Raw genomic sequence first — 22,992 nt, forward strand, 5'->3', positions numbered from 1 at the left:
CGTAGAAAATGAAAAAAACAAAGTAATATCATCTAGAAAATATCAATTTCCTTGAAAACGCGAGGAAATTACCGTGAATGCAGCAATATTCATTGCTGTGCGCTACTTCTGATTATTATTTTATAATTAATTTATACAATTTTATTAAATTCAGATTTTGTTATTATAAATCATTGTACGATTTGTATGTAATTTATATCATGCATCGATGAGTAATACAAATCTGTAATTGCCATTTCTATAGATAATTTCTTTTCTTAGGAAACGAATATACCTTTGTCGCTGAGTATATACATCATGGAGCAATAATCACCTTTATCTTTGATAACGTTACTTTTATTTCCTCATATAACGATCTATAATAAGAGACAGATTAATAATTTATTATACTATAACTTTTTTACATGTGTACAAGTACACAGGATAATTCAAGCATATCAGAATACATCGTATTTCTTTTCTAATTGGAGTCAAGAAAGAAATGTCACAATAAAAAGCTTATTTCCAGGAATGCAATAATGCGCTTAAAAAATATAAATGCGTATTGTAAAAATTATATCTATTATTGCTTTACCTCTTGCTGTTTTATCGGTTCTAAATATCGCTATTTGAATCAATTGCGATCGTCTTTCCATATGTCTAGAAAGATTTTCATTATCTAATTCAAACAATTCGTAAATAAATTAAATAAGATTTTAAATGATAAAGCAGTATTATAAGTATGGGTTCCATATAATACAGAATTTGGGGTTCCACTATATGGATCATCTGCAGTCGAATGTTTCAAATGAGATAATAATTAATAGTTAATTTTTCTTTTGCTAAAGTTCTAATGCTTTTTCACAGGTTAACTTATGTTAAGAACTACAATTTTTACCATTAATAATAAAACCATCCTTTCTTAAATATTTCTTGCAAAGTAGATGTAAGGTACTAATATAAGAATCAGTTTTAAGCTTTAACTGCTTTTAAACAAAGACGAATATATTTATCGTTTAATTAGATAATTATTTAACTTCGTAAGTCATTATAGGAAGAATTAACGAAGCCAGATGAAGTTACAAAAAGCTATATGCAAATGGTGGGGACAAGAGTGGGAGTACGGGATGAAATAGTAAGTGGGATATTTCTGTGCATTCGCCGAGTATTGCTCAGTGTACGCCGAGTCGTCACTGCGGCCAGGTTGGCACACGTGTTTGTGTTGCGGGTTAATACGCACGCGCGTGGAATACCAACAACCGATTGGGGGGGAGAAAGAAAAAGAGAAGAAGAATCCTTTCGGTAAATATCGTGGAGTGTAGTGAACACGTGTGCGTGCGCGTTTTGTCCCTGGTGATCTAGAAAACGTGCGGAACGTCCGGCTGAATCTTGAAATGTTACAAAACTGATTTATCTCGGAGAATACGTTAGACATTTTTCAAATTGTCCATTTCTTCAATCCTTGCACTTCCCAACGTTTCTTTATGTACCACGTGACACCCTACGTACTTCAAAATTCGTGAGTTTTCTTACATTTTAGTTTATATCATTATCGTTGTAATCAGCTGATAAGTAGGCAGACTATTATTACCGCTTTAACGTATTTCATTACTCTTGAAATTGCTAATTGTATTGAAAAGTTAAACGATCTATATGTTTAGTTATATACATATTCATTTAAAAGTTGTCCAAAATGTCGTTGAACGCATAACCTGTTCTTTATTTTTCTATGAAATTAAATTCCTTTTGCTATAAAACAATAATTTTGTTATATTGTCTTCTACTATCTAGTATAATAAATATAAATATATTATACATGTATAAAGATAACGATAAAGGTAACATAAAGAGAAGCGTTTCCTAATGTAATATATAAGTACGTCCCAGAGAATGACAATTTTTAATATCTTTGGGGCAATTGGAAGATTATAGTACATTAGTCGCCTGTATTAACGATATAATTAAAAACTCATCAATGCTCATTAAAAAGCCATCAATCGTCATCAAAAGTTGCCCTATTATTAATTTAAATAAAATAAACCTTTATCACAATTGTATTAAGTTAATTTGATAGCTAGAAACATATTTTTAAAATCTATATTCATCGAAAACAATCAAATTAAAAACGCAAAAACATTTTTCCTATGTCCTGTCCTTATTTTTATTTACACAACATTGGCATATTACACTTTTTGAAAAATACAAATTTCATATAGACAAAAATAAGAATTTTAGGCACAAGCCAAACCGAATGTTAAAAGAATATCGAAGCAGATAAGCCACAACGAAACCTTAAGATTAGTAGGAATGGAACGCACGTCTTACACGAAAGGTTTCGCGTTGGGGCATTTTTTGACGCGTGTTCACTCGAACAATACGAATGACTTTCAAGACACGCATTTCAATTAAATACGGTGCTGCTATGCGGAGAGCTCGATGCGCGTGATGAAAATCCCATGGCCAGGAATTTCATAAGGCCTTTTTGTTTTTGCAAATCAAGTGTATTCTTACGCCATCAAAAACGATTAAGCAATACGTTCTGTCTTTGCATTGTTTCATCACGACTTCGTACGTATCGATCACCTTTTATTTATTTATTTTAACAGTTTATTTATCGATATACATCGTTGTCCTAAATTCATATTACAGGTGAAGTTAAGGAGATTTCACGATGAAAATAAAACAAAGATATGGAATAACTAAATTGCGTTAAGACTTCTCATATATAGGTATAACAAGATATTGTAGTTTCAAGCGTTAGTTTTAATATTGCATATTATCTTTTAAAAATTAATTTAATCGTGTTACAATATACTGTAGAAATAGCTATGATAACTACGAAGAATAATATCATTGCAGTTTCATTTGACTATAATCAGAAGTCATAAGTCAAAAATAATAAAAAGTATCCAGATATTTTTCTACGAATTATCTAAATTGTTTTCCTTGATTTCAATGTAATTTATTAAATTGATTAGTTATAGTACTGTACATACGTATTATATCGAGACGCTATATCAATTCGTATTCATAACAGTAGCGGATGATAGCGACGTTTTTTATTCTTTGAACTTATTGCATTGAACTTGATAGTTACGCTATACATCTGGTATAGTTTCAATGACACTTCGTATTGATTAGAATGCACGAAGCCTCATTTACATTAGTCAAGCTACCTATGTAGATTCAAGAAGCTTGAAATTACTTCACTCACTGTGAATCTGTTATTTAATCAACTTGAAATATTCTTCCAAATTTCTATTTATCTGTCAAATCAGTTGATATCAAGTCGTTTGAATTTAAGTAACTTGGTTAATCTGAACAAGGCTTATGAGAAAATCAATCGGGGGGTCTTGGCGATGATATATAAACGATTCGTTAGAATGGGAAAAGGAAATCAATTCACATAATACGATATGATTCATACCATTATTATATGTAAACTCAATTATTATTAAGATTTCATTTATATTGACCTTTTCGTATAGAACATTATTTATATATTATTATTAGACTGTGAATGTTTATGCAATTTAGTCTTTTCATGAATACAATTATTTGTATACGTAAACATTTCTCGAAATAACTTCTTAAATATTTTCCAATCCTATTATGTCGACTACGTCAGATCTTCACTGTGCTTCGCGTGCACACAATCTCATATTCTTATTATTCAAGGGTAATCGAAATGTGATCAGTCGTGAGTGCAAATGCTATTAATTCATAAAATTAGCTATGATTATGACCTCTTTGTATAAAAGTTCTTGACACAAGTTACGATTGCACATCTAAAGTAAATCTGGGGGGCTTGACAAAGTTACGATGGTAGTGAGTGACGTCACGGTGAGAGAGAGCGAGGATTAAGTAGGTTAGATGCTTCAGACATAGGACGATCGGCCGTTGGTCATGAACGATTCGTTGAATGGGTGCCTGATGTATAGTTCCATACGTGTATACGAACGTTTATTCACTTATGGGGAATCGAAAGATGCAAAACTGTACAGGATGCGTATCACGCTCAAAAATAAATAAAATTCCCGAAGTATAGTAACTCGTTATGGCATTTCTTTGCTGGGCGGGAAAAATAGTATAGGTCAGAGACGTATAATAGAGAAGTATTTATGACGTTTAAAGCGCAATGCTTCATGCCCACCAAAGATTTAATGGATGAAACAAATCTTTGCGTAGACTTTTTTGATTGCACTAAAAAATTATACTTCATTTTTAAAGATAAAAATATAATACTATTTTTTACATAAATCTTTCATATCAAACGAAGGGGGAAACCGGTAAATATTACGGTGTAGCACATTTTGTTAGCGGTAATTAGGGCAACAGAACTGTTCATCTCGTGTCTAGGATTCCTTGCATGATTAAATTAATATTATTAGTGTTTATTGCGAATCACAAGATACAAGTTTCTTAGAGGCTTGGATAAATTTTATTCGAGGCAAAAGTAAAAAGTATCTCTCTGAAACAACTTCTAAATAGAAAAGTGAAACAGAAGTAATAACTTCTTCTCTTGTCCTTGCTAACATTTCCTTGAAAGTATGTGCTATTTTCTTAACTATCTTAATGATTTCCTGTTCTTTGCTTTCAACAGCCTTTTCTTGATTCTTCCGCGACTTTAAAAATGTTATATGAAACATCCATGCTCAAGTTTGTACAATACGAGTACATATTTAGATTATGCATTTAGAGATTCTCTAATTATTTTATTCGAATAGGTAAATATATATGGTATTACGTGCTTCATGTTCCTAAATTATTTTGCAGCTTGTCTCATTTATGGAATATACGTGCATTGCAAATTATCGACCCGTTTCAAATATCTACATATGGTAACTTGAGATTAGCATTATCTTGCCGATACATTTTATAATAAAATATTTTAAAAATATTTTTTTATGTATTTCTATTATTTGTTGTGATACGTATTTAATAACATTGTATTTAATAATGTATTTAATATCCTGACATACGTTGTTCTGATAATCAAGTGACTAGAATGCAAATTTAAAACCATTGATAATACGATTTAATATGCAAATATTAACAATATTATAAAAGTGAAACAGTATTTAAAAATACATTGTAATATTAATATTATGAATATAAGAAAGTATGAAAATTTCCCCAGATCTGATTGGATCTGGATAATATGACATTTGATCAATTTTATGAATCATATCGAATCAAATAACTTTTGTCAAAACATTTTTTTTAGTAATTTCAATCACTCGTGAGATATTCTACCGTTTGCAGATAAACGAAACGTCCGTATATTCAATCGAGCTAATATTTAATGAAACGTTCAATGGAATTGATGTTTAAATGTTTAATGGATTTAATGGCAAGTACTCTGTGTATACGAGAAATAATAAAAAATGTTAAGCATTCAGAGTAGTATAGAACATAACTTATAAGTGGCAGACATGATTCTTTTGCGTTTACTTCAGTTCATAGTTCGAATGCTTGCGTTATTTATAATTCTTTATGTAATTTTCGTACCGTTTTATGCTATCTATCTGTTTATGTATGTCGAAAAAGTCATATTATTTTTATACGCATTATTTCGAAGTTTAAAACTAATAAAAACTACCACATACAGAGTGTAATGCAGAGAATATGCTATTTTGAGTTTATTACTGTACGGCATTGCATTACTCTACGCTCAACGCGTGCCAGATACCAAATTTAAATTAATATTCTGCTTTTAATAGAATAAAATAGAAATCTATTTTTTGTTTTAAGAATTCTTTGCAAATTCTATCGCTTTTTAAGAATCAGCTTTGAATAGAACAGAAAAATTTTAAGTGGAAAATTTTCATTCCTTGAATTACTTCTTATCAAAACAAAGAAGAATTCGTACATTTCGAGCAGCAATTAATTATTGGATTATAATTGTTGGAAGACTAGAACAGCGAACAGGAAAGAATTAGTGACAGTTACTATTTCGTAAGATCGTGTCAAGTATTTTTCTTGCGTAATGTCTCATTTACGTGAGTATTTTCCCAAATTGATGAAAACAGATTCTATCGAGAACAATAACACTTCCTTCGTGCTTTGTGCTACGATTTCGTAACTTGTTCGTATCTTTTTAAGTGTTCTTACATTCCTGAGAATTTTTATTTTATGCTATTAACGATCATGTAATGTATGTAGCGTGGGATAGTGTGACATCAGGGAAGGACGTGGTGCGAGGGGTAATTGTTTATTAGCATTGTCAAGATATGTTAACGTTGTCAAGGTGTGTTATGAGCGTTACCAAGGGATTTTAAGGGAAAAAGTGAGCATGGAATACGTTGTAACGAGTCAGAGTTGAATTTATCATTGTCCTGTGAAGATCATTGTGTTGTTGTGTCGTAGAAGTAGTGAGTGACGAATAGGTGAAACGGGGTATTATATTCGATTTCGTGTGAGTGCAAACGATATTGTATTAATCATACTGTTACCTACAAACTAATAATATAACATTCCTATAGTAGTATACACTCCAAAGTTGAACTGAAAATCAAATTTTGTATTTTATACAATATTATCTTACACTGTCATATACAATTGCAATTGCCCTTGGATCAGTGGGCATTTATAATAAAGAAAATGTTACAGAAAGAGAATGTTGCCAAAAGCGATACAGGATTGAAATTCAAGATAAAATTTTTCCATCTCTTTTAATTACAAGTTGAATTTTATTATTCTTGAGAAACATATGATTGTTTTGAGGATTTTAGCAGAAGTACTGTTCAGTTAAAATTTTTGAAATTATTTTTTATAGAGTAGTCAGATACAACGAAGTCATTTCCTATGTTGTCATATTTAAATATCATTACCCGTACATACAGTAGTATTTAAGTTAATGCGAGTAGGTAGAGTCAAGTAACCACAGCTAAAAGCTAATTGAATTCGACCGATGTTCACACAGTGATTATTTTGTCCCAGACGTCTTTCTATTCTTGACTCTATGAGACTGTCAAACTCTATTAAAGCAAAATGTTTAATAATATATTATCATTCGCCGAGAGTGCCAAACTAATATGTATGTCTACTCTCGTTAATCGATGACAGTTAATGACCCCTTTCTTGCTAGATACTATACAAGGTATTCCTCGTTGGTTTGATAACTTTCAACTTCGCATACGATTAACTGTAGTATCCGTGACGGCTTCCTGTTCGTACGATTTAATTCGAGTAACCCTAGTTTTGATCTACAGAAACTTAAATCTATTTTACGTGTAAACGTAGTTAGATAAGAATGTACGTAAATCATTTGCAGGGTAATTTAGAAAATTCCGCTAATACATCAGACACATATGTACACTAATTCACGGAGGTATTTGAACGTTTACCATGTATTATACAAAACACTTTGACATTTTGAATGGGTCCCATTAACGCTGTAACGAGACACGATTATCATGATTGTATTGGTATTTGAAACCAATCGGAAAATGTATATAGAAGCAGATATTTACTGCGAACATACATTTAGGATTAGAAAAAAATTAGTTGCGCCTAGATGAAGTTTAGATTTGTCTATACATACAGTACTTGATAGAAATTTAGATAGATTATTATTAGTAACAAGTGTGAATCAGTTAGTACTAGTTGAGAACCAATGGTATAAAGCCTTTTGTGCAATGAAATCGTGATATCAAAGCTCTTAGATTCTACAGTATGAATTACGATACAGATAGTACAAACTTTCTTATCATGTAATATGGTTGTGATTATATTAAACTGATGATTGAATTACTGGTATCATGCCATGAAGATATCTACTCCTCTCGTTGAACTGAAACACTATTCCCTCCTATCGGTCACGCAGTTTGTTTTTTCTATGTAATAGTATCGACGTTAGATAATAATATTACGTAGAACATAATTTTAACTATTAAGCGTTCTTTAGCCGATAATAACGAATATTAAATTTTTCGAAATGTAAACACGATATAATTTATATTCAGCAAAAGTCAACGCATAATAAATAGAAGATTGCTAAATAAAGATATTATTTCCAAGAGATTAGTAATTCGAGTGACGAGTTGACTCGTCTCTCCTGGTAACTACAGGTATACAGGTTAAGTGATAGTTTCCTTATGATAATTGAGAATACTTTCATACCGTAACTCTTATTCGTTCGAGAGGACTATTGTTTCATACATTTGTTTATTGGATAATAGTGTTATTGAGCTGGTTGGTATTTTATGTATTAAAACATTTGTTCCAGCTAGCAGAAACATAAATTTCATTTATTTAATGCACACGACTTTTTGCACGATGAATAATAAACTAGAAGTAATGACGAAATTGGTAATTATAGGTATCTCAGTCGTGTCATCGACCTCGATCGTTTTTTCGATATGTCGTAGAAATCAATATTTTGAATAACTTTTTCCTTAGTTTTGAATTATTCGCAAAAAACTGCCAGTATTCCCACAGTAAATTCTCTCTATAGTCATGTGACGCTATTGTTTGTCGGACGCCATGCTGTGGAGCAGCCGGATAACATAGCCGCCTAACCCAAACTTAATTCTTGTTTTTTGTGTATAGTTCATACAGGCTTGGGTTTAAGTGTCATTTTATGCGGTCGTGCCTGACGATCGTCGGCCAGCAATGTGACGTATACGCTCTATCACAGACGTACAGTTATGGATAGAATTCACTGCGGTGGCACTGACAATTTTTTGCGAATATATAGGAAACCAAATCGAGCGGTCGTTACACGTAGAAAGAAAAAGTTGTCGGAGATCATAACCTCGACAACGTATTAACAAATCATCGAAAGAGGCGAGATGGAAGAGATATCGATAATTATGACGAAATTTAATATCGCATAAATATTGGTGTCTAAAAATAATAGAAAATAATTATGTTTGATAATTGTCGTGAAAAATGTGAATTTTAAAACGAGAGAATCGAGAACTTGGCAAAGTTTCAAAGAGATATTATACGTATATTGGATGATTGAAACTTAAAGAACACCAGCGATTTAAGTTTCAAGTGCCGCGGTAATTGTGGAAACTTATTGAGCATGATGAAGGACTGTTTGATGCTGGACAATGAGAGATTCTCTTTTCAAGCTGACCAACGAATCATTCAGTAACACAACTCAATGACGTTTAAACAGGAAATGGTAAATTTTATTGCCGAGGTCAATACTAATACATATACTCCGCTGATGTATGATAATACTCTTATTGTTCCTGAAATCGAACAATTCTCGTTTTGTTGTAATTATTATCGTATATATTTTTTGTAATCGCAAATCTTTTCATTGAAATATTTTTCAACAATCTTTACACTTCTCGAGTTTATCTTTCTGGTGCTTATCTTAATTGCTCGTAAGCTATATCGTTCATCTTGATTGTTTAAAATCTTGCCCTTGCTGCTTTTTATCTTATTTGTTACTTTTATCTTGTTTCTCATTTATCGTATCTTTCAAAGAGATGATCTCATTGAACCTTTCCGTAGAACTCTTCGATTTCGCTAATATTTGTCGAATATGTCGTAAAGTTCAACAACTTTGAAGAACTTTCTCCTCTACATATAACCTTGGTCGGCCTTAGTTTCCAAGATATTCGTAAAACAATACTGGTACATCTACAATGAATTTTGGCTATAGCTATGCGTCTGTACACGCTGCCATCGAAGCACGTCTATAAGCAGAAATATGTAATAATATCCTATTTATAATTTATATAATTTCGTATCGTGATTTACCCCGATGGTAACGAGAAATTACATTTTTTCAATTACGTGCATAAATATCTTAGTTATAATCGTTACGATTCGTTGCATAGAATTTTCGAAGCTCGATTCGTTTGTTTCAATGTAAAATTGGTTCTCGCGGTGAAACACTAGTCACGCAGCCGGAGAGTGGGGAGCGAGCGCGGAAGCTGAGAGTCTGAAAGATCGCTCTGCGACGATTTCATTTTGAATGAGTGAAATACGGAGCATAGCCGAAGTGTGGCTTGTTTCAGCAAGCAAGGTCCCTTGGTGGGTCGAATAACGGTTAACCGCTTATTCCACTTGGCTGTTTTACTCGTTCTCTCGCCGTTTGATTCATCAACCGAACCTTTGGAATTCCTCCGTGCTAGGAAATTCGAAGTAGTTTCGGTGCACCGTTATTTTTATTGGCAGGACGCGATCGAATGGCGCTCGTTTCTCAGACAAATAAATGGAACATAAAATTATCGATCAACTCCGTGGCGAATGGGTAGGTTCGCTTGAAAATCGAATGGAATGCGTTTATTCCTTTTTTCTTTTGTGTTTGAGTTCGCTTAACCTCCTTCCGCTCATTGTTATCGAAAGTGCAAGAGTTTCACAACCGAGTAGGTTTATTTTACGTTGTGTATATACCGGAGCTCTCTTTGACGGTAATTTGCTAATAATAAACACACAACGAGACGCACAGTAATTTTCTAGAAAACTAATCAGCGATATTGATAAATCGACAAGTTAGAAATTGCGGGTTACACGGACTATTTTTTTACAATTTTGCAATTTTATGCAAGAATGCGTAATAATGGAGCGGCTGACGATTTCCAAAGTTCATTTGTAAAACTTAATTTTTATTCTGCTAAGAAAGAATGTATTAACTGTGGCTAGTTGTAACGTGCCAATTGCAAACTTTCACTAATAATATTAGTCTAATTACGCAAGAGAGAGTCCAGGTTTTCAGCACACACATCGATAAAATATTCGAAAAACGATTATTAAATTGAGCAATCAGCTTTTCGAATAATTTGCCCGCGAATAATACGGAACCCTGATTCCACGTTATCGGTACAGCTAGGATATGGTATTAATCGCAGAAATCACAAGTAGAGTATTCATGCCACTCTCTCCTCTTTTCTCTTCTTCTCCGCGTTAAACAAATTCAGCAAAGAAGTTGTTAATTTAAGAACAGTACGAGTCATTGATACTGCTTGAAACAATGGTGAATAGCGATCAATCACCGAGCTTCCCATAGCGATTTCTGGCGATCGAGTGTATCGGAGGTTTCGATCGGTCATAGTTTGCTGCGACTAATTGTAAACGTTGTGAGAATCTCGTGAAAGGAAAGGAAAGAGATATACGGAAATAGCGCATCAGTTAGATACGATCGCACATCGAACTTTCGCCAAAACAGATCTCACTGACCCACTGCAACCGGTAGTCACGTTACGATCGAAAGAACATCCATTGCGCGTGCAATTTCACAGACTACGACACACGATCCTCGATTAATAGGTTGGTCGATCGTCGATTTAAATTTATCGTTATTAATATTCCCTACACATTAGCGTATCCCAAATCTCAACTTTTGTCATTCCAACATTTTTTCGATCGTGTCTCGGCTCAATGTCCGAAAAAGATTTTGATGCACTGTCTAGCATAATAAATCAAGCTTTCAAAAAAAAAAAATATATATATATAATATAAATAGGTAATTCGATTAAGACAAAAAGAAATAGTGGAGGTGTTTTTAATTAGATCGCTCGATTTAGTTAATTATGGGAAAATGGGCAATCAGGAGACCAACAACACGTACGAATGTTACGTAAGAAGGAACGCCTGCTAGTATAAAAAGTAATAGTGATTTCTTGGCTATACCGATGATGAAGATGACGAATACAACATAATTTTTTAATTGTCTCCAAAATATGTATTCGAGATTTCCTCCAAGTAATGCGTACGTTTCACATCGGCAAACACTGTTATACGCTATTAAAGATTGCGTAAAGAAATTTTTATTTATGATCTATTTATTTATAATTTTCTGCTTGTTATGAATATCTGATGTAAAATAGCGCTGTTTTTTCGTTTCAGTTGACGATACCAAAGAGCCAAATCGTAGCATGCCAAATCAAAGATGGATCATCACGAGTATTCTTATTTGCTTTTTCCTCGTTGGAATGTTGAAAAGCGCTGTTGGTATGTAAATTGCATTTTGGATCATTCGATTAATTGAACAAATAGTATACAGTGTTGTATACCGATAAAAAAGAAAGATAAAACACAGGGCGAGGGAGAGGGAGGTTCAAGCACATTACTACTTTTACATAAACTATATGATAGTTTATTACCCACGTCGAAAATGGAGCGAAACGTTTGCAATACCATAACCTCGTTTTATAGAGAAAGTACTTGAAATTTATATGCTGTCTGATGATATCGATTTGATTACGAATTATGGGATTTCCTGAGACACGCTTATTATAGAATGTTTCTAGCGTATCGGAGAAATTATATAATTTAAGATACTCTGCATGAACGCGTACTTTTAGATAGCTATACGTTCCTGACATTGGCATACTTTGCGAATTTGCTTAAACGAACATCAAAATACCAAAGAATAGAATCCTGAAAGTAAACTTCAAACTTTACGAAATAGGAAGAACCTTTGGATGTTAAATCTTTTCAGATTCTTTTCAGGATCTTTTCAGACCTTGGTTTACAGGTTCATGCTATACAGGTTCATCCACGGTCGTATCCCTCAAACGGTTAAATACCACATTTCCTTAAAAAAAAGAAAAATGTTTATTATTTTGTTCTTGCAGGAAATCCCGTCAGGGACAGGTCAAAGGAGGAAGAGGAAATGCCTATGAGCAACTGGACGCAACTTGCAGACGAATGGCTCGCCAAAGCAAGTGCCGCAAGAGGGTTGGACGTTACCGTTTTACCATTTACTGAGACGCTCAGAGATTTACCACCGACCGCGGAAACTATCCGCATTAATGGTACTAACCTCGATCAACTTTCACGGGTAAGAAAATTGGTAACGTCTCTATGCTACGTCTCTAAGTTCGGGGCTTTCCAAACTTTTATAGACCGAGACTCATTTTCGAAAACGTTAACTTTACGCCATCCACTCGGAATATCTCATATCTCTGTGTCATGCTCGTATCCCACAGCCAATATTCCATTACTAATACAAAAAAGTTACATATGTGCTGCGAAAGTGCGTTTCTGAGTGAAAAGGTGCATATTAGACCCCGCGATCTCTATCCCACTTTCCATACCATTCACATACTCTATATCCAACGTGTCAATATCCTATATCTGTGCATCCGAAGTCAAGTTCACGGGATGTGGGACACGGGATAACACGTGGTCTATGTAAAAGGAATAGAGCAATGGTATCGATTAAGAAATACCGAATTTGGAACTTTGAAATGTCGAATTATGCATATTAAATACGAGGTAGAGAATATAAGATTTGAGAACTGAAATTGAGCGAGAGCTGTATGCGAAAAAAATGTTCATCTATATTTTCATACGAGGAATCATTTTCTCTCCGATTGTGCTATGATTTCGGAAACACTCTGTATATCGATTTATTTTCACAAGGTGTTACCTTGTCTTTTGGTTCTTCCGTATTTCCCCGCCTTTTTTCACGTTCCACGATGTCGCCAACTCTCACTTTCAGTGCCAAAATACTTTCACCAACTTGATCAACAAGGATAAGTATATATATACCTGTACTGTATCCTTCCTACTTAAGTTTAGACTCTAATCCAATGTCAATGACTTTCCCCGCGAAAGTTTTTGCGATGATACGATTCTTCGTTTCGATAGAAAATTTATTATTCTCCGAATGAAGAAAGAAAAAAGAAGATGCGTTTTCTGCGTTGAGAGATCTAATCGCCTATCGCAACTTCCTAGGAAATATTTCTAAATTTGTATAAAAGAGAACTAGTCTTGAGTTATCAATACCATTATTTTATTAAAAACGAATTTAAGTAGAAACTTTGCAATCTAATTGCCGATAAATTTTATATAATTATATTTATCGTTTTAATATTCTATCATCGATCGTGGTAAAAATTCGCGTGTTTCTTTTCAGCACAATTATCCTAGAATGTTGTGGGAGATGGAGAACGCGCAACCAAATGGACACTTGTCAGGATTTGTGGATAAAGCTTTAAAATTACTGGATCTAAAACAAGTGATGATGGAGGTGGAGACATCGGTGATGTCGAAAGTGTCTTGTTCAGCGTGCAAAGTTGGCGCGGGTCTTCTTCTACATTACATAAAGGTTGGCAAAAACGATGAAGAAATTATGAACAGCATTTACCAATTTTGTACATCTCTTAATATTCAAAGCCCTCGAGTTTGTCACGGAGTTACATTGCTCTTTGGGGTAAGTTTTGCGATATTAATTTCCCTTCTATCAAACCATTCTACAATTTCCTATCATTTCAACTGGTTGATTTTGAAAAGCAGCTCTTCTGAAATGAAACTCTATCTGTTTAAAATTATTTCTTATTATTATTTTTAATCATTCGTGTATGAAAACCACAGGAGAAAACCATGATAAGTACATTCTTATTGATCTTCTGATTTTAGCGTTACTTTGTCAGCAAAATCTTCAAACGTTTTATAGATGCATAGATGAATAATCTTTGCATAAATATTTTCAGTTTACTTGAAATATTAAATATCGTTGTAGACCGTTTTCTGTGGAATTAATTGCACGTTGAACGATGGTTTTCTTCAGGGCGAAGTCATTTACGTGTTGAAACAAGTAAATATGGGACCATCGCAAATCTGCAGCTTTGTTATCGGCGACGCATGCGACGACGCGTATAATCCTCTGCACGAGTGGGAAGTTGCATTCCCGCCAGTGAATAAACCACCTGTGAAACCACCCGTGCCGCCTCAAGAAGGTGCGCCTACCTTCAAGGTTCTTCATATCTCTGATACGCACTACGATCCTTACTACCAAGAGGGTGCGAACGCAGATTGTAATGAACCCTTGTGCTGCAGATTAACCAATGGGGCACCCCAGACACCAGCCGCACGTGCTGGACGATGGGGTGACTACCGAAAATGTGACACGCCAAAAAGAACGGTTGAACATATGCTTAAGCACATCGCGGATACGCATTCTGTAAGTAACTAGATTTACATTCAGACAAATTTTATTTGAAATAAAGATAATTTATTTGAAATAAATTTGTAATTATATTTAAAACAACGAGCGGTGATTGTCTGTGACATTTAAGTAAACGAGGAATGTGGAAAAGTAGTTGATTTACTTTAGTCAGAAATGTTTATAAGAAAAGATGTTTTTACAAAAATTCGTACAGTATAATTTGGAGAATTTCTCGTGTTAATCCAGGATATCGACTACATTTTGTGGACAGGAGATTTACCACCTCATGACGTGTGGAATCAAACGCGAGAGGAAAATCTGAAAGTTTTGCATGAAACGGTGACACAGCTCATTGAGATGTTTCCCGGAATACCGATCTTTCCTGCTCTTGGAAATCATGAAAGTGCTCCTGTTAATAGGTAACTAAAATTCTTTTACTTACTTCCTCAACTTTCTTCTTTGTAGACAAAATTTCGATTGTTTCATTGACAAACCTTGTTATTAATACTACCCTGTTATTAATAACGTGTAATCCTTGATTTTGTACTCATTTGGCTTAATAGTAAAATATATAAAAATAGTAAGAAGAAAGAGATTAATGTAAAAAAAATGTTTCAGTTTTCCACCACCATTTGTGCCAAAAGAAAACGACATATCGTGGTTGTACGACTCGCTCGATAAACACTGGAGACATTGGTTACCAGCAGGTGTTTCACACACTGTTCGCCGTGGCGCTTTTTATTCGGTTTTAGTGCGTCCAGGATTCAGAATCCTTTCTGTCAATATGAATTACTGCAATAACAAAAACTGGTGGCTGCTAATAAATAGTACGGATCCAGTGAGCGAACTGCAATGGCTAGTTTATGAGTTGCAAGGAGCTGAAATGAATGGCGAGAAAGTTCACATCATTGGGCATATTCCACCTGGTCATTCGGACTGTTTGAAAGTGTGGTCTAGGAACTATTATCAAATCATTAACAGGCTAGTATAGCAGTAACGAGTTTCCAAATGACTATGATTCATCTGCTGTAACATTTATGTCCAGATGCAAATGCAATATGCTATCCAGTTTATCCAAGTGTTTTATCGGTTTTCATGCTTCCAGTCTTATGTCGTGGTAATACACGATGTAGCAAAAAAGTAATAGATACTAAAAAATGAAAAATATATCGATATTCAATAGCAATGGGGTCAAGCAAATCGCAAATCGATTCGAATATTGACCGACTAGATTCGAATCCTCTATAAGTATTTAAAAAAAAAAGAAGTACATACTTTCAAGTAAACCTAAAGTTTTATCTGTAAATTCAATGTTTACAGGTACGAATCTACAATCACGGCACAATTTTTTGGACATACCCACTACGATGAATTCCAATTATTTTACGATATTGCTGATCTTGGAAGAGCTGTTAGCATAGCTTACGTCGGACCATCGGTTACACCTTATTATGAACTCAATCCAGGATACAGAATATACTACGTCGATGGTGATCATCCAAAAACCACGAGGGTAAGTTATCCTAAACTCTTTTTTATTATATGATTACGTGATTAAAATGTGTCGTAATTTTGTTACAGATGGTCGTAGATCACGAAAGCTGGGTAATGAATCTAAAAGAAGCGAATCTTTACGATTATCCTATTTGGCACAAAATGTACAGTGCTCGACAAGCGTATCAAATGCCATCGCTTTTACCACGGGATTGGGATACCCTGATAGATAAGATGAGCAATGAACCTTCGCTTTTCGATCTGTATTATAAGTAAGTAAGAGATATAGCGAGGTCATAAAATTGGCCAGGCATTGAAGTTGAGATGTGATATCTTTTAAACAACATCAGTTCTTGATACGATTTAGTTAAAATACCCGTAATTCGTTGTATATTGTTACGTTTCAGACATTATTATAAGAATTCTCCCGTAAGACCGCAATGTAACGATGAATGTCGAAAAAGATTACTTTGTGATTTGCGAAGTGGAAGAAGTCACGATCGCAAAGCTCTGTGTCAAAGTCTCGAATCTAGAATAGATAACGAAACAAGGACAGGTTGGCGAGCTTGGATTTACAATGGACTCGCTTTCTCGTACGTACCTAATTGGTGGTTCCAATCTTATTCTGGTGATGTTAATACCAACCGAGTTGACGTATAATTCTGCAAATAGTTTTGTCATTTAATTATTATTCGTACATGACTGTTACTGATATTTCTTGTGTTCTTCAGATAATTTTTCCCTATTTCATTAGTCTAATTTCTAATTATAATAATGTGCACTTCCTTTGTGAAAGGTAATTGCCAATATTTACAGATTTTTAATGTACAAAATATTCAAACTTTTTGTTTGTAAGATTTCATTTCTTTCAATATTAATTTTAAATTTCAGATTTCAAATTTTAAAAAATTCGACTTTTAAAGAATCATTTCTTTACAAAAAATTTGGAAAATATTCTCATAGACAATAAAATTAAGAATTTAAAGAATTCAGTGAAAGCAATGAAAGTAATACTATAAATAAGTAATACAAATTTTTAGAGATAGGCAAATAATTGAATTGTGATTAATGACATTAATGATATTATATTAATCATATTAATAATATTATTAAGAAATTTTGTAACAAATGTTAACAATTAGCTCTAAGTAATAAGTACTACAAATGTATATATTTATATAAAGATCTGATATGTACAATATATTTTACTAATCTGCACGCTGCAATTGCCTGTATTACCACTTTTTGTTTATATTAAGCAAAATAATACTGATTTTATGAAAGATTATTAGCGAATGTTTATACAAGTTCATATTTTTGTGGATGCAATTGAAGATATAAAATTAAAACAGAAAATTGTTCTATCTACTAAATATTATTAATTATTGATGACTATTTTTTTAACATTTTGTATATTTTTACATATTACATATTTACATTCTGTATATTTTTTTCTTGTCTTTAAATTTTTCATAAATGCATAAACATTCGTAATCTACTAACCACAAAACATTTTTGCAAGAAGTAGTGAACATATACTAATATTTAAATGCTGCTATTTCCGAAATATTAATGCACTTTAATTATTTTCAACTCAACTGGCTTCTGTTCCTGATTTTCTTTCATTTAGCTCTTTGAGTGCTTGTTAACATAACATAAATGTGTTAAAAGTGTGATCACATTTTTATGACTTTAACTACTTGTACTTGTTGTAAATAATATGGAAAGATACATTCTAATTCTTTTGAATCTAATTTTTAATACAGATGCAATGAAAAAAAGCAATAAGAAATGTGTTCCTTTCCTGCGTTTCTTTTTGTTAAACACAGTATGTACTAAATTAATATATTTATTTTTTTGGCATTTAATTTTTTATTTGTTACGGTGTATTATTCCCTCAATTTATCACAAAATAAATTTTTTATTTTAATCATTTTAAATTGTCTATTTAATTTATGGATTAAACACTCAAAGGATTAAATTAATTTTTATTTTAATATTCAATATAGGTTTCTGCAAGTCATATTTAGTGCATGTATATGCTGCATAAAGAATTAAATTACTGTATAAGTTGCATACATTGTTCGTATGTTTCAGCATTTTCCTTGCAAGAAACGTAGCAACATAATTTTTCAAAATAAACAGCGCACAGCATTAGTACATTTTATAGTTATTAGTTATTCTTTAAAGTGATATGAATTACTAAAGAAGTGACATAATTGTTATATCAAATATTATAGAGGGAAACAATATTATTAAAAAATTCTGCTACAATATATAAATACTGTATATATGTTATTAAATAAAATATCAGTTTTGCAATATTTAGTAAATCTGTAATGCTTGTATATATATTAATGCTTTTGTGGTTTCAGCAAAAAATTACTATAAAAGATGGTGTTTTGAAGTTTGTAATATATTCTAACTAATCTTTTTACTATTTTGCAAAAATTTTCTACTGAAATGATATAGAAACAAAAATCGGAAGAACTTTTATTGTTTTTACACTACATAAAAGAAATTAATATTTTTTATTTTCTATTATATATTAATATTGTATAATAAGTACTCAAATTTACAGTTTATTGACCATTATTAAGGTCAAAAAGCTATTTCATGCGATATACACATTTATTAGCAAATGGCACCTAGTAATTAAATAACAGACAGTACCTTCTGGTGATGGAACACATATAATGGTGGTTGAAATTTCCAACACTAATCTACATTGCTTATAGTGTAAGTATGTACATAGATTTTACCTATACGCTTAAATTATGCTCAATGCCGCATAAATTAGTATTTAGTAGTTATGAAAGCCTCCACTATATAATATAAATTGCCAATAATTTTGAAACTATATATAACTTCTCTTTTAACATGTTATTGAATATTACTTGCACAAATAATTAATGTTTATTTCATCATAAAAGAGAGATATTAGTTTTCAAACTAAAACCAATAGATATTCATATGAGCATCACTAGTATGACTGATTAACTTATACAGATTCACAAAAATATTTGTGCAACAATGTATTTATAATTGAAATAATTTTGAAATTGCTGTATGTATTTTGCATGTGGAACATGCAAGATAATGTTACAAACAAGATGTTATTCATTTCTTTTAAAGTTATACAAAACCACTGTATATTTTTGACGTAATTCTGCAAAACAATTTATAGACATAACTCTGGATAAATCGTATCTCTGTTTTGTTTATAAAAAGAAAAAATGGTAGAGGAAAAAGATCAAAAGATTTAACCTCTTAACGAGCGAACTTATCAAAGTCAATTCATTAAAATATTTAATGTATTCATTGCGTTTTCGCATTTACATATATATAATTCTAGTTATTTCGATATCATTAGATAACATTCCAGAGTTTTAATATTTTTCTACTGATTGAAAGTTACAAACAGATTGGGGTTAGGTTAAATTACTACTCCTACAATTACTACAATTACTAGATACTACAATTAATAGATTAAAATTTCTTTTTAAGAGATTGAAACTGCTGAAATGTATATATATATATTCAATTCTTAAGCTGTTATCAGATTTCCTACCTCAAAAATAATTGTATATTATATTTTCTTTGCAGATTGTCTGTTTTCATGGCAATTCCTCGATTTGCATATAATTTACCTAAGTATGTATTAGGCCTGGGATAAATGAAGATAACATTAAATGGAAAACTGATGTGATTTTGTTATTAAATTATTAAATATTTACAATGGTGACATTGTTATTTTGAAAGCTGTAATATGCATTATTACACGCAAAAGTATGATGGAATTGTCAGATGCAGATACATATATTCGTGAGATCCGTGTTATGTTATAGTTAAAAGAATTTATTTAACTAGCAATAGAGAGATTATATAGCGTAAAGTTTCACTTTCAAACATGAATTATTTTTCCTTTGAATGTGATAAACATACACATCGAATGTGTGTTACTGTCGTATCAAAAATACTATAAAAATACTATATAGAATGTACTAAAATGACAAACAGAGAAGCATGTTATCATTTTAAATTCCATGTTTAGTTTATATCAATTCTATACAAGTTGAAATCGTAACTACCCTGTGATCTCAACATAGAGAATACATTTTTGAAAAAAAAATATAGAGTGAATTTACATAAAAGTAATTGCATTTATAAGTTTGTTACATGCAATACAATTAAAAGATCAGGCAAATGCAACTATTTTGAATAATAAGATATACAATCAATCAGATATAAAATCAAATCTAGGTAAAATCGACAAACACTGTTGATTAGTTTTAGAAATATTTTGTACATAATCGTATTTGTATTGTATAGTTACTTTTGAATTCGTTGTCACAAACATAATTATTATAAACGTATTAACATTTTTATGAATGGAAATACAAAAATTGTACTTACAATTAGCGATTATTACACTTAACTTCATTAGCATAATTGATGTTTCACATATAGGATTTAATTGTATAATTGAATAAAAATTTTTTTACAATTTACATGCTCTTGTAAGAAATGGATATTCAACGATGAACGATACAAGTTTTAGTGTCAACGAGAGAGTTCCAAGGAAATTGAGGAAGCTTTTGGAATCTAGGTGAAGAAAGCTAGGTTAATTCGGAATAAGGGATTATCATCTGAAAAAAATACACTACAATGATCAAAAAAGCAACAAAAGTAACATAAATGCATAAAAATCCGCGGTCTATTCGTTAAAGTTTGTTTGTGCTTTCTTTATCTCATATTTCCTTTACGTTTCTCAATTTGGTTATTTTAAGTGGAATATTTGAGAACAGCGCGTTTAGTTTTAAATGTAATTTTTATTTAGGCTATGTACAACACATACGTACAATACGTGACCCTTGCTTAAAACTATATTACGCTCGCCCGGTATGCATTTCCACTTTTAATCTTTTCTCTTTGACATACTTGTTAGTGTGTGTGAATGTGTGCTCTCATGCATGCGTCGTCGTAATAGACACACATATATGTTGTGTTTCTTTCTGTATGTATGCAAGTGCAAATGTGTTCGTATATTCGTGTGATATGTTACAAATTTTTAGGAACATTTCGCGTGGAACACCGCGAGCGATATTAGTAATAAGGTTGCAGCAAAACTACACGAAAACAATGCAGTCGTCTGCAGCTTCATTCTCGATCAATATATTAATTAGACAATTATCGAAAAATGACACCAATATAGACGATTGTTGATTGGACAGATCCAAATATCACCACTGAAAGACGCCAGGGAGAATAACAATTATTCGATAACGTTCAAATAGAATAAAATTTCGTTTAAACAGATATCTTGCACATTATTATGTCGATCATGTCCGATAAGAGAAATAGAAAATTTTTTAATTGAAAGTAAATCAATATGATGTTTCATTTAATTATTCATTTTAAGCCAGAAAGGCATTAAATATGAAACTGCTAAGAGATATATTTACATTTGCAATAAAATTTTATCTGTAATTTAGCATACAACTTCTACATCATGTATACAAGATGTAGATATAGATAGATACATAATTGTGTATTTTCTTCGAGATAAAGTAACTTTATTTCGATGCTTTAAGAATTCGATTAAGATTAAAAGCAAATACCGATTTACTTTTGATATTTTGAAACCATTGCATCTAATAACTAAAATAATTTTACAACATTGTTGGCGAATTAAGTCTTAAAGTATGGGTATATATATATATATATATATATATATAATATTATTAATTTTGCAAGGCAGATATAAGATTTGGTGCAAAATTATTTAAGATAAAAAAGGAATTGCGTATAGAAATTCACGTAATTATCTATTTAGACCCCTGGCGTCTCTCAAATTTCAAACGCAAGACATTGTCAGTTATCCTCGTCTCTCATCCTGATTATTTAAAACTCTGGCCAACATAAGCACACAAATCAATACCTAATATTCCACTAAGTTTAGGTATGCTTATATCTTTAAAAGGACATTGAAAAATCGCATATGCTAGAATATCTGTTGATTACACTGTATACGTATCTCTTCCTTATTTACAATCTCCTCTGTTAACGAAACTGTTTTGGATCGTTGTTAAGAAACTAACAAAAAGATTACGTGGACCGTGCGCGTATCGAGTTCCACTCTGCGTGCATATTGATTATTCTAATTGTTAGTTATGCGTAACGCGTGCTGTGTCAAAAAAGAAAAAAAGGAGAATAAAAAGATAGAGAAGGAAGAAAAGATGAAATACAAGTTCGTTTCATTTAGTCACTGACTTTGCCTTTATCAGCGTTGGAAAGAAACTGTATATCATAAAAATAAGACGAACGAACAACGAAAGAACACTGTTTTTATCGTTATTTTAGAAATAATCTGGATAAATTCAAATGCAAAACTGCTTTACACGGCAATATGCATTTCTACTATCGTTACGAAAAATGAAATCCTTCCGATCCTACAGACATGTATCGCTTAATTTAAGAATTAAAAGTTCGATCGAAATATGTATATCACGCTTTGTACAGAATAATAGAAAATTGTGTACATACATAATCATTTTCACTAATAATTATAATGTTATGTGCGAATATGTGTGTTTAATGAAATTATACATATCATCCGTGTGTATGCATAACGCCGCACATGAATAATATTTGTT

General features: G+C 32.0%; 1 protein-coding gene across 8 annotated transcripts; it reads left to right on the forward strand.

Annotated features, from left to right (window-relative positions):
• Positions 1 to 1,124: 1,124 nt before the first annotated feature.
• Positions 1,125 to 22,921, forward strand: LOC126922367 (sphingomyelin phosphodiesterase). 8 transcript variants are annotated; one of them, XR_007712716.1, is made up of 12 exons: positions 1,125 to 1,281; positions 11,794 to 11,898; positions 12,525 to 12,730; positions 13,811 to 14,107; positions 14,465 to 14,857; positions 15,089 to 15,261; positions 15,461 to 15,823; positions 16,163 to 16,355; positions 16,424 to 16,608; positions 16,744 to 16,929; positions 18,918 to 19,075; positions 19,943 to 22,921. XR_007712716.1 is itself a non-coding variant. In XM_050734901.1 (11 exons), the coding sequence occupies exons 1-11, from the start codon at positions 10,195 to 10,197 to the stop codon at positions 20,010 to 20,012; spliced, it is 2,175 nt and encodes a 724-aa protein (XP_050590858.1). In that variant the 5' UTR covers positions 9,976 to 10,194; the 3' UTR covers positions 20,013 to 22,921. The 8 variants fall into 8 exon arrangements, 3 of the variants coding, with proteins under 3 accessions (XP_050590858.1, XP_050590857.1, XP_050590859.1); XR_007712715.1 differs by having other exon boundaries at positions 1,135 to 1,498; XR_007712713.1 differs by lacking the exon at positions 1,125 to 1,281 and adding an exon at positions 9,976 to 10,198.
• Positions 22,922 to 22,992: the final 71 nt, after the last annotated feature.

This window comes from Bombus affinis, chromosome 12, assembly GCF_024516045.1.
Source record: "Bombus affinis isolate iyBomAffi1 chromosome 12, iyBomAffi1.2, whole genome shotgun sequence".
NCBI classification, from domain to species: Eukaryota; Metazoa; Arthropoda; class Insecta; order Hymenoptera; family Apidae; genus Bombus; species Bombus affinis.